General features: G+C 41.1%; 1 protein-coding gene across 1 annotated transcript; it reads left to right on the forward strand.

Annotated features, from left to right (window-relative positions):
- Positions 1–2,115: 2,115 nt before the first annotated feature.
- LOC107701841 (uncharacterized) lies at positions 2,116–5,338 on the forward strand. The gene is made up of 3 exons (XM_016503972.1): positions 2,116–3,174; positions 3,844–4,113; positions 5,093–5,338. The coding sequence occupies exons 1-3, from the start codon at positions 2,116–2,118 to the stop codon at positions 5,336–5,338; spliced, it is 1,575 nt and encodes a 524-aa protein (XP_016359458.1).
- Positions 5,339–13,210: the final 7,872 nt, after the last annotated feature.

Here is a 13,210-nt window from a genome sequence, read left to right on the forward strand (position 1 = left end):
GGAGCTGTAATTTCTGTTGCATCTGAAGTAGAAACAACAGTTAATTGTTTACCAAGGCCAAGAAGTTAATCACAGCTGCTTACAGTGAAACTGAAAAGACGTCTGTGCTACCAAGGTCACTATCAGTTTCAGAATCACAACATACATAAGGTCTTGTCTGCTTTAAGAAAACTAAAAGAAATCCATTCAGAATATAAAGATATCTTCATTAATGCAGCACTCTCAGAAGAAACGTTCAATGAGCATGAGCAAATGACATCAGTGCTCCTGATGAGGAAATGGATGTTGAGAGCAGCAGCCAAAATGAGAACACTGAAGAACAGAGCAATGAGAATGAACACAATGATTCAAGTGATGACCCTGAGAATACTGCAGAAGAGCAATCAAGAGGCCTTGCTTTGGATACATGTCTTCAGCCCCCAGATCTTGGTCAGCAGCTGTTGTCTTATGATGACGGAATATTTTGCATTGCCCCAGCTGCAAAAAACAGTCCTGTTAGCATTTTCAAAGTTAAAAAACTTGAATCAGTGGCTTTCCCAGTGCAGTTTCCTGATGGCCAAAACACCTTCGATGAGCCTGACAGAGCAAAACATGTTTCCCCCAGCAGGTACTTTAACACAAGGCTTCCGCAAATGACATCAGTGCTTCTGATGAGGATATGGATGTTGAGAGCAACAGCCAAAATGAGAACAGTGAAGAACAGAGCAATGAGAATGAACACAATGATTCAAGTGATGACCCTGAGAATACTGCAGAAGAGCAATCAAGAGGCCTTGCTTTGGATACATGTCTTCAGCCCCCAGATCTTGGTCAGCAGCTGTTGTCTTATGATGACGGAATATTTTGCATTGCCCCAGCTGCAAAAAACAGTCCTGTTAGCATTTTCAAAGTTAAAAAACTTGAATCAGTGGCTTTCCCAGTGCAGTTTCCTGATGGCCAAAACACCTTCGATGAGCCTGACAGAGCAAAACATGTTTCCCCCAGCAGGTACTTTAACACAAGGCTATTCTCTATTGACAATCGTTGTGCAAGAGACACAAGCTACATCTTCTTTGCTCAGTTTGTCACTGAAATGCACATGGCCACATCTAGTATGTCTATCCAGCTGAGAAAAGCAAAACCCATGACCCGCGATGGACGCAGAATAAACTGTTCGCTGCTGCAGGACAAACAGGAGTTAGAAAAACTTGTGAATAATAAGGAGGCAACACGTTTCATGCAACCATTAAGAGGGACTCCAGCGTACTGGGAGAAAACACTGCGTGATTTGTTTGCTATGCTGAGACAGCTGGGCACTCCCACATTTTTCTGCACGTTTAGTGCTGCTGAGATGAGATGGTCTGAAGTGATAAACGCAATTAAAGCACAACAAGGTGAAACTGTGAACTTTGATGAATTAGACTGGTCTGAAAAATGTGAAATATTAAGAAGCAACCCAGTCACAGCCATGCGGATGTTTGAAAAACGCGTTCAAAGTCCTGTAGAAAAAACAAGAAACACTGCAGATTTGGATTTCCTAAACAACCCATTAACAGAACCACGATAACCCGCCCCAGACCTCCTCCTGTAGATCAGTCTGATGATGAGAATGGATCAGAGGAAAGAGATTATGCCAGTGTTGCAAAAGAACAGCTACAGAAGGTGTGGGATCTACTGAATGACTCAAATCAGAGTTTTGAAACCATTACAGAGCTACTTAATCAAGCAAACATGACTTATGAAGAGTATGAGAAACATATTGAGGCTCTGTCTACATTAAGTTTAATAGTCATGGAGAGACGACCACAGGACTGCTGGGTTACTGGCTACAATCCAATGTTATTAAGAGCTTGGAATGCAAACATGGACATACAGTTCATTCTGAATCCCTACAGCTGTATCATGTACATACTCTCGTACATTTCAAAAGCTGAACATGAGATGAGTGATTACCTAAAGAGAGTGATAAAAGACTCAAGCCATGATAACCTGTCTGATCGTGAGTGCATGAAGCAGGTCATGAATGCCAATTCAAAGAACAGAGAAGTCAGCGCTCAAGAGGCAGTCGCTCGCACATGCAATCTGAAATTGAAATCATCATCATGTTCTGTCATTTTTCTACTTAATCAAGCAAACATGACTTATGAAGAGTATGAGAAACATATTGAGGCTCTGTCTACATCAAGTTTATTAGTCATGGAGAGACGACCACAGGACTGCTGGGTTAATGGCTACAATCCAATGTTAAGAGCTTGGAATGCAAACATGGACATACAGTTCATTCTGAACCCCTACAGCTGTATCATGTACATGCTCTCGTACATTTCAAAAGCTGAACATGAGATGAGTGATTACCTAAAGAGAGTGATAAAAGACTCAAGCCATGATAACCTGTCTGATCGTGAGTGCATGAAGCAGGTCATGAATGCCTATTCAAAGAACAGAGAAGTCAGTGCTCAAGAGGCAGTCGCTCGCACATGCAGTCTGAAACTGAAATCATCATCACGTTCTGTCATTTTCATACCCACTGATGACAATGCTGTAAAGATGAGTTTACCAATGAGGTACTTGCAGACCATGGATGATGACGTAGAGAATGTGTGGATGACAGGATTGCCAGACAAGTACAAGGCCAGACCAAACAGACCTGAATTTGAGAACATGTGCATGGCTGAATTTGCAAGTGAATACCGCATTGTTTATGGAGGACAGACAAAAGGTAAAAATGTTTTGCCACTTCAAAAAAATATGGGACACATACAGAAAAGAACAAGGGGAAAGCCTGCTGTTATTAGATTTGCTCGTTTTTCACAGCAGAAAACCCCAGAAAAATTCTATGGAACTCTAGTAAAGCTTTACCTACCATATCGCAGAGATGAACAGCTGAAGTCCACAAGATTCCCGACATATGAATCATTTTATGCATTTGCTTCAGTAAAACTACCAGGCACTGATGAACTGCAACGTGTGTTCAACATTGTAAATGAAAACCGTGAGAAATATGAAAAACATAATGAGGCTATAGAAAAGGCAATTGAGGATTTTGAACAGAATGGGCCAATTGAAGATGCATGGACTACACTGGCACCTGCAAATGAACTGATCAGATTGGAAAGCATTATGGAGCGCGAACCCACTGATCCTAATGAAGTGAATGAGCAAGAAGACATTCCTGAATACACAGCATCTACCTCTGTCAGTAACACAGCTATGCCACTCATGGAAGCTGCCCATCTAAATCATGCACAGATTCACAAAATGTATCAGAGCTTGAATCAAACACAAGCTTCCATATTTTATGCTGTGCGAGACTGGTGCAAAAGATGTGTCTCTGGTGAAAGCCCACAACCGTTTCTGTATTTTTTGAATGGAGGAGCCGGAGTTGGTAAATCACACGTTATTACATCTATTTATACAGAAGCATCCAAAATCCTGCGTAGGCTTCCATGCATGCGAGAGCATACTGACATTTCACAGCCTACTGTTCTTTTAACTGCATTCACAGGCACTGCAGCCTTTAATATCTCAGGTAACACACTGCACCCATGCATGCGAGAGCATACTGACATTTCACAGCCTACTGTTCTTTTAACTGCATTCACAGGCACTGCAGCCTTTAATATCTCAGGTAAAACACTGCACTGTCTTTTGAAGCTCCCAAGAAGCTTGAAGCCTCCTTATCAAGGCCTGGGAAACAGCTTGGATGAAATGAGGGCAGACCTTTCTAATGCACACATTTTAATTATTGAGAAAATCTCAATGGTGTCAAAACAGTTGTTTGCGTATGTGAACTGGAGACTGCAACAGATAAAAGGAAACCAGAAACCTTTTGGTGGATTTTCCATACTCGCTGTTTTTTTCCAGGTGCCACCACTTGGAAGAGCAAAACCACTCTGTGTGTATGAGGACCATGTGCTGGACTTCTGGAAAGATAATTTTCAGATGATAACACTGACACAGATAATGAGGCAGAGAGATGATCTTGCATATGCTGAGCTTCTCAACCGTCTCAGGGTGAAACAGAAGCACGCAAAACTGACTGATGCAGACAAGTGCATGCTAGAAGCGGTCATAAGATCCTCCCCTGAAGAGTGTCCTATTGATGCATTACACATCTATGCAACCAATAAAGAGGTAGACAGTCATAACACTGAAGCCATAACCTCACGCTTTTCAGATATCATTAACATTGATGTGCATGACTACAAAAAAGATCCACGAACAGGTGAAATGAAAAGGCAAGCTGTACCATTAAAAGGAGACAAACGTGATCTAATTGATACACTACAGATTGCTATTGGTGCACGAGTGATGCTTACTAGAAATATTGATGTAGAAGATGGACTGGTTAATGGGACTTTTGGCAATGTGGCAAAAATAACAGCTCAAACTCGACATGGTGTTCCTGTTGTTCAATCAATTGGTCTTTATCTAGATAATGTGACTGCTGTACAGAAACATCGCAACAAAGCACATGATGGAGATGACAATATTGTATATATTGAGAGATCAGAGGAACCACTAAAAAAAAAAGGAACAGTTCGAAGGCAATTTCCCATGAAACTTGCTTTTGCATGCACTATCCATAAAGTTCAAGGAATGACTACTGATCGTGCTGTCGTATCTCTGAAGCGCATTTTCGAATCAGGCATGGCATATGTTGCACTCAGCAGAACAACAACACTCAGCGGACTGCACATTACTGACTTTGATGAAAAGAAAGTTTTCTGTGATCCAGAAATAAGTGCTTCCTTGGAGAACATGCCAAAAGCAGATTTTCACAATATTCAACCCATCCTTCACATTGTACAGGATTCAAAAATGAGTTCAGCTCTTAAAATCATTCATCATAACACAGAGAGACTGGAGTGTCATATGGATGATTTGAAATGCCATCATGAACTTTTACTGGCTGATGTTTTGTGTTTCACCGAAACACACCTGTCAGGCTCAGCTGTTCCTGCATACCTCCAGCTGGATGGATACACCATGTACAAACGCAAAAGACATGCATCCTACACAAACTACATCCATTTGGCAAACAAGAGTGGTGGTGGAGTGGCCCTTTTATGTGAAGAACAGCTTTCAAGTTTCTCCTCTGATGTACATACAGAATGTTACTGACCTGGAATATTTGGTTATGAAGATAAAAGCCCCCAAACAAGCACTTCTTGCAGTGATCTACAGACCACCCAGTTATAATTTAGCAGACTTTTTGGCAAACCTGAATGCCCTCTTGACATCTCTGGAGATCATGGATTTCAAGCCCATCATAGTGTGTGGAGACTTCAATGAAGATCAGCTGTCTCATCACAACAAACCTATTCTCAATTTGTTTGAAGATAAAGGATACACGTAGCTAATCAGCACCGGGACAACAGAAAACAACACTCTTCAGGATCCTGTGTTCATAAGCGGCGCACACTCAAACGTCAGATCGGGAGTTCTACAGACATATTACAGCTATCATGATCCTGTGTATTGTGTTTTAGAGTAGATACATCACAAAAGCTGCATAGATCTCATTTAGCACTTCTGTAAAATAATGTCATGATTTTAAGAAATAATGCTAATACAAATGTGAATAAATTCAGTGTATATATTAAAGCTTCACATTTTCTGTCTATTTCTTGTGTGCATGTGTGTGTATGTGTTAAATAGGGAAGGTGTGTGTGTGTGTGTGTGTTAGATAAAGAATGAATGGAGAGTGAATGTCCTTTCCAAGGATCGCCACCTTGACGTGGTGGAAAGGCTTGTGTGTTCCAGTGATCCCAGAAGTAAGTCATTCTGGAGCTTTTTATTCCAGTTTGATATGCTTAAGGGTGAGGTTCCAGACTAAGTGTGATCCAAATGGGCATTAACGGAATAAAATTATATTTTAAGCATGATTACTTGATTTTGTCTTTCTTGATCATTTTATAACAAATATTGTGTGGCTATCACATGCAAAATTATGAAGTTGCTAGGGTGTTGCTATGCAGTTGCTAGGGTTCCTGGGGTGGTTGCTAAGGTGTTGCTATGCGGTTGCTAACGTACTCTTGGTGGTTGCTAAGGTGTTACTATGCGGTTGCTAGGGTACCCGCTGTGGTTTCTAAGGTGTTGCTATGCGGTTGCTAGGGTACCCGGGGTGGTTGTTAGGTTGTTGCTATGCGGTTGCTAGGGTACCCGGGGCAGTTGCTAGGGTGTTGCTATGCGGTTGCTAAGGTACTCAGGTTGGTTGCTATGCATTTGCTAGGGTACCCAGGGTGGTTGCTAAGGTGTTGCTATGCGGTTGCTAAGGTACTTGGGGTGGTTGCTAGGTTGGTTTGGATAGTTGCTAGGGTGTTGGTATGAAGATAGATAGATAGATAGATAGATAGAAATTTTTGACCGGGAACACCACAAGTGTGACTTCGTGCCATTTTGTACAAAATAAAAGCCTTTCAAAACAAACTCCCTGATTAAACATTAAAGTACACTAGTGTGATAAACAGTGCAAATTTTCATCAGTTTTTATTTAATATTGTGAAAATTATTCATAAATAATGCTTTTTTCACTCAAAAAATTAGGTGCCTACTCCCAGATAAATGAGGCCTACGATTAATCAGAAGCAAATATAAATACAAAACCAGTCCTATATAAAAGAAAAGAAGTTGACAAAAAGATTGAATCCAATATTTGGTGATAATATAGCATAATGAGTGATTTATAAGCATTTTTTTGAGGCCGGGTCCTTTTTGCTCTGTAACATCGTAAGTGTGATGGGGTTCTGAACACAACACAAGGGTTTTAAGAAAATTTTTATTTAAATTAAATGAATTAATCAATAAACATACCAAATTCCTAATTCATAGGCTAAGACAAGAAAACTTCCATCATTATTTTTTATCCGGTAAATATTTGGCAAATAAAATCAAACTAAATAAAGAAAAAACAACAATACCAGTTATTACAGACACAGCAGGGAAGTCCACCAATTCACCAGAAGAAATAAATCAAATCTTTCAACATTTTTACAGTAAATTATATTCCTCTGAAAGAGACCCGACTCAGAAAGAAATCAATTAATTTGTCAACAATATCAACCTACCTCAACTTAGTAAATATCAAATAAATACTCTTGTATTGAATCCCCCTTAACAGAACAATAAATCTTTAATGCCCTTAAACTCAGGTCCTGATGGATTCCCTGCGGAGTTCTGCAAACACTTTTGGTCCATTTTATCACCACTCTTCATCCGAATGATAAATGCAGGGGTTAAAGCAAAACAAAAAAAATCCTGAGCCTGAACTTTTTTCCGGGGGTTGGGGGTTGTGGGGGCGGACACATACACAGGGTTATTTGGCAAACAAAAAAAGAAAATTATTTATAACTAGTATACGTATAAATAGTAACGTATCTGCAAGGGCTGTGCGATTTGGGGGAAAATATCTAATTGCGATTTTTTTTGACAGGCATTGCTATTAGCCCTTGACAGGCTCAGACTACAGATTATGGTGGGATATTTGAAAAAGCAATATCAAGAAAGGTTACTCACTACAATATGGTGCAAACACATGTAACATTTAGGATGCTTTTGATATCAAGTTTTGCTGGTTAGCTTTGTCCTTGACAGGGTACAAGATGACCTACAATCTAAAACATGACATTTCTGAAATTGTTTTGTTCAAAATAAATAATGGTAAATTAAATACTAGGAAATTAATATAAAATAGGAAATATACAAAGACAATTTACTACAGAAAACTACAGTTCAGTTCAGTTAACAAAAAAAAAAAAACATTAAAATGGTCCAAGAACTGGTAAACAGGGTTCATACAGATACTGCAAAATAAAATTCCAGGACTTTCAAGGACTTGCACTACTTTTTTGCTTTTCAAGGACTAAAATCAGATCTCACTTATCAATCAATCAGGATAACACAAATGTCACTTTTCTGTTCATTCTTTTTCATGAATATATGATTGACCTGAAGAATGAAAAGCTATGTCCATTGGAAAATTATGAGCTTTATCACACTCATAGACACTAGGGGTGTGTGACAATACACTTAGCTCACAAGGTGAGACAAAATGCAGAAACTTGGTTCACTAGAACGAGACAATGTTTTAATAGTAATACTTTAAGAAATGTTAAAATTACAAAATATTTGTCTTTTAATTACAAAAAGTAAAACAATCAGTGGTGGAAAGAGTACTGAAAAAATATACTCAAGTAAAAGTACCATTACCTTCCAAAAAATGTAGTGTAAAAGAGTAGCCTATTTAAAAGTACTCATGAGTATTGAGTAGTGAGTACTGAGCTGTGGATTCTACCCCCTCATAATAAACGCTGTACACCGCAATTTATACATTTTAAAAACGTTGTACATTCTGTAATTCACATAATCTTATAATCATTTAGTAAGCAGAAATCCGAAATTTACCTTAACATATTAAGAAGATGCGACTGAATTGTTGCTTGAATAATGCACTTCCAGCAGCCTTGATAAACAGTTGGCGGTTAAAGTTTTCTATGCACAATTTGATTTGACGAAAGTCACGAGACCTATTACTCTCCGACGTTTAAATCCATTTAATTTTAATATTTGACCACATGCAAAGTCAGAAAATCGCGATGTACAATAAATCGCATATTTAGAAATATGTTGATGTATTCTCCTGTGTTGGCATAGGTTTAAATGATTTACGTTACAAATCAAGTGAGTTTTCCCAGACGAACGTTAAGCAACCCAACCTCACCGCATATGCAGAGGAAGAGTTTAGCCCCTTTCACACATACCGTTAAGAGATCATGTGTGAACAAGACCTTTTCAAAACTACAGGTAAATTCGTTCTGGCAATCATATCGTTCCTATGGAGATGACGTGATTACTCTGAGCTGTCTACAAAGCTCCGCTGCTTTTTTAATAGCTTTTCTATGTAAATATGACGCTAGATGGAAATCTGACCATTGCGCCTCACAGCTTTTTCAATGTGTCACACTCGAGACCCAGGCTTCTTTTCCATCATGAACTCAAACGTGATATCAACAAGTGTTTTTAAATGTAGGACAACTTTTTTTTTTTCCCGCAGCCAAACGCCACACTCCGGAGTTCCGGCACAGTGCCGGAGAACCAAAACAAAAATCAAAACTCCCAGATAACACGAACACAGCCACAATTTCACTCCTTCTCAAACCCAATAAAGACCCAACACTACCGTCAAGCTATCGTCCAATTTCCCTAATCAATGTAGACATTAAAATCATCGCCAAAGCACTAGCCCATAGAATAGAAAAAGTCACACCATCTATAATCCATCCAGACCAAACTGGCTTCATTAAAGGTAGACTTGCATCTAACAACACACGCAGACTTTTTAACTTAATGTATTACTCCTCAATTAAAAAAAACAAAACCATCAGTCACTCTTGATGCAGAAAAAGGATTTGATAGTCAATTGGAAATTCCTGTTTTCCATACTAGAGAGGTTTGGTTTTGGGGAGTAATTCATTAATTGGATTAAAATTCTGTATACATCACCTTCAGCCACTGTCATCACCAATGGACTAACATCAAGTAGCTTCACACTGCACCGGGGGACTAGACAAGGATGCCCACTCTCCCCTTCACTATTCACCATTTTCATTAGGGCTGCACGATAAATCGCATGCGATATTTAACGCGCAACTTGTCAGTAATGCCATTCTGTAATCAGCGGTAATACTCCATCACCTGCGGGCTTTGTCGGTGAACAACGGCTTTGTGTAGTTAATGCTGCTCCATGTGAAAGCCCGCAGGTGATGGAGATTTACCGCTGATTAAAGAACCGGCTTTACTGACAAGATGCGCGTTAAATATCGCATGCGATTTATCGTGCAGCCCTAATTTTCATCGAACCATTAGCAGCAGCCATCCGTCACAACAGCAACATAAAAGGAATTCAAACACTAAATATACACCACAAAATAAGTCTTTATGCTGATGATATATTATTATATTTACAAGACCCCCCATCATCATTACAAGAAACGATTAAACTCATTGACTCATTCTCAAATATTTCTGAATAATCAACTGGAGTAAATCTGCTATTCTTTCATTACATTCCACCAGCTTGGATGTGACATCCCATACACCACCAATTCCTCTGTGCACCAATTACATCACATATCTAGGTATTAATGTTTCCCCCAGGCTGTCAGAGCTGTTTGAACTCAACTACTCTCCATTACTTAAAACGATAGACGATAATCTTCAACGCTGGATGAACCTACCACTATCTATTATGGGCAGAATATCAGTAATTAAAATGACTATACTCCGTAAATTAAACTATTTATTTACAATGGGACATGGCTGTTTTTCTTAATCCATGCAAGCTAGAGGCACACTATACATCGAGGGAATGATAAACATACAGCAATAGTTGCACCAAAATGCCTTTTTTTTTGTCATTACACAATGTCAGAAGTTTGGTGAGAAGCAGAAGTCAGGAAGAAGTTGAGAGGAATCTATCTGTCAGTCCATCCATCCATTCATCCATCACGTGTGAACTGACTATCTATCTTATTAACATATTAATTAATCCAACTTTAGAAATATAAGTATGTAGTACTATCAAGGTTTCAACATGATGAGGTAATTATGATTTTTTTTTGAAGATGGTGGGGGTTGTTATGTCATATTTTGCACTAAAAGGCCATGTATTATTTCTTTTTCATCTGTTGTTTTCTCATGATCTCCAAAAAATAAAAAATAAAAATGCGCTCATCATTTCTCTGCTCAGCCCCGAACTACTTAGTCAACATCTGCCAAACATCATCCTATTGTCACAAATTCAGCCTCTGTGGCTCCCTCCGATCACCACCAGAGGGAACCATCACCGGAGTACTAATATCCCCTCGGACTCCAATTCCCACAATGCACCTTGCCAGAGACTAATCACCTGCACAGGTGTTCCCCATCTACCCGGTCTATTTATACTGTGCCGTCCCTGCTCTCCTTGCGAAGTCTTGTTTTGCCTAGCAGACATTTCTGAGATTTTTCCCTGTGTTGATTCCCTGTTTATTACCTGGACTGATTTCCCGATTACGACTGCTTGCTGCCTACCTATTCTGACCCTGCCTGCCTTGTTGATTCTTGCCATTGTTTGTCTGCCGCCTGCCTCGACCCTTATAACGAACTCTGTTTACGATTCTGCCCAGCCTTCGTTGTGTCTGACACCTGTTGACGATTTATGCCTGTATGACCTGCCTTGTGATCTAATAAAGCTGCACATGGATCCTAACGCCACTGCCTCTGTGTTACAGAAGACTTCGCCAGAAATCGATCCAGCAGCGTTCTATCACTTCACCACAGAGGTATCTGCTCAAGCATCGGTTATGGTCACACACCAGCAACAATTAAACCGACTTACCTCGCTAATGGAAGAGATGGTAAAGACCTTGCAAGCCCTTCGTCTGCAAGCACCCGAAGCCCACGCCTCTCCTCCGAATCCACCGCTTCAAGCCCCGGTTTCACCTACCTCCATCGCCAGCCCTCGTTTGGCGTTTCCCAAGAAGTTTGATGGCTCACCCTCCAAATGTAAGGGTTTCTTACTCCAATGTTCCATGTTTGTTCACCAACAACTCATGTTGTATTCCACAGACGATAGCCGCATCGCGTTTGTCTGTTCGCTTCTCACTGGAAGGGCGTTGGAGTGGGCTACGGCAGTGTGGAATGAGAATCAGGCGGTCTTTCCTTCCTTCTTGGCTTTCATCCAGCAGTTCAAGGAGGTGTTCGAACATCCCGCGGATGGAAAGGAGGTGGGCGAGCAATTGTTGTCGTTACGCCAGGGCAGAGCATCGGCGTCGGATTACGCTCTCTCGTTCCGCACTCTCGCCGCACAAACAGGTTGGCCGGAGGATCCTCTCAAACTACACTTTCGCAGAGGTCTGAGCATGGAACTGCTATCTGAATTAGCCTGTCGAGACGAGGGGAGATCCTTGAATCAATTCATTGAACTGGCCATTCGGATCTATAACCTTCTTCGCTCTCATCGTCAGACGCGGCTCTCTTCGGCTCCAGTCGGCGCGTCATCACCACTTCCTGACACAGAACCTATGCAGATTGGCTTTACTCATCTCAGAGGAGAGGAGAGAGAGAGACGTATTTGCCAAAATCTGTGCCTATATTGCGGACTGTCTGGACACATGAGAGCTTCCTGTCCCACTCGGCCACCTCGCAATCCTTCTCCGGTGAGTTCGAATTTCAGTACTTCCACTGCTTTAGAGATTCCAGTCATCTTAAAAGTTAATGGACAGATCACTGAGGCTATGGCTTTGATTGATTCAGGAGCTGCAGGAAATTTAATTGACGCTAGTTTTGCAAAAACTCATAATATTCCTCTTGTTCCCTGCACGTCTCATTTGGCAGTGGCAGCTCTAGATGGCCGTCCGCTGGGCACTGGCCAAATTCAATTCACTACCACGGACCTTCAATTATGCACTGGAGCTCTTCACACCGAATCTATCCGTCTCTTCATATTTCAATCTTCACAAACACCTATCATTCTGGGACTGCCTTGGCTAGAGAAGCACAACCCCTCTATCTCATGGTCCGAGGGACAGATTACACAGTGGTCAGAGTCCTGCCGTCAGAATTGTCTCAACGCTTCACCGGTCAGAAAGGAGAGGAATTGCACGCCTGTCAGCCAACTTCCTGCTGACAACCGCACCCATCTTGTACCATCCTGACCCAGAACGAGAGTTCATTGTGGAGGTGGACGCATCCAGCACGGGCATTGGGGCAGTTCTCTCTCAACGACATGGTAACCCGCCTAGGTTATATCCCTGCGCCTTTTATTCCCGTAAATTTAATTCCACTGAGCAGAATTACGATGTGGGCAATCGAGAACTTCTGGCCATGAAGGTCGCCTTTGAGGAGTGGCGTCACTGGCTCGAGGGGGCCAAACACCCCTTTACTGTACTCACCGATCACTGCAATCTGGAATATCTGAAATCAGCCAAAAGACTCAATCACAGACAGGCAAGATGGTCACTGTTCTTCACCAGATTCAACTTCACAATAACCTACCGTCCAGGCTCTCAGAACACTAAGGCGGATGCTCTATCTCGACTCTATGAATCTTCCACAATGTCTCCCAGTCAGGAATCCATCATTCCGTCTACCATCATTCTCGCACCCGTACAATGGGACATCATGACTGAGATCACAGACGCCCAGGGCACCGAACCACCTCCAGCTGAAACTCCACCTAACCTCATAT

The sequence above is a fragment of the Sinocyclocheilus anshuiensis genome, unplaced genomic scaffold, assembly GCF_001515605.1.
Source record: "Sinocyclocheilus anshuiensis isolate Anshui unplaced genomic scaffold, SAMN03320099.WGS_v1.1 scaffold490, whole genome shotgun sequence".
NCBI lineage: Eukaryota > Metazoa > Chordata > Actinopteri > Cypriniformes > Cyprinidae > Sinocyclocheilus > Sinocyclocheilus anshuiensis.

Bases quoted from the DNA above. Each gene is read 5' to 3' on its own strand.
- LOC107701841 (XM_016503972.1), top strand. From the start codon at position 2,116: ATGACTTATGAAGAGTATGAGAAACATATTGAGGCTCTGTCTACATCA. The intron at 3,175-3,843 runs GTCAGTAACACA...GTTTTTTTCCAG, and splicing joins AATACACAGCATCTACCTCT to GTGCCACCACTTGGAAGAGC. The intron at 4,114-5,092 runs GTAGACAGTCAT...ATGTACATACAG, and splicing joins TCTATGCAACCAATAAAGAG to AATGTTACTGACCTGGAATA.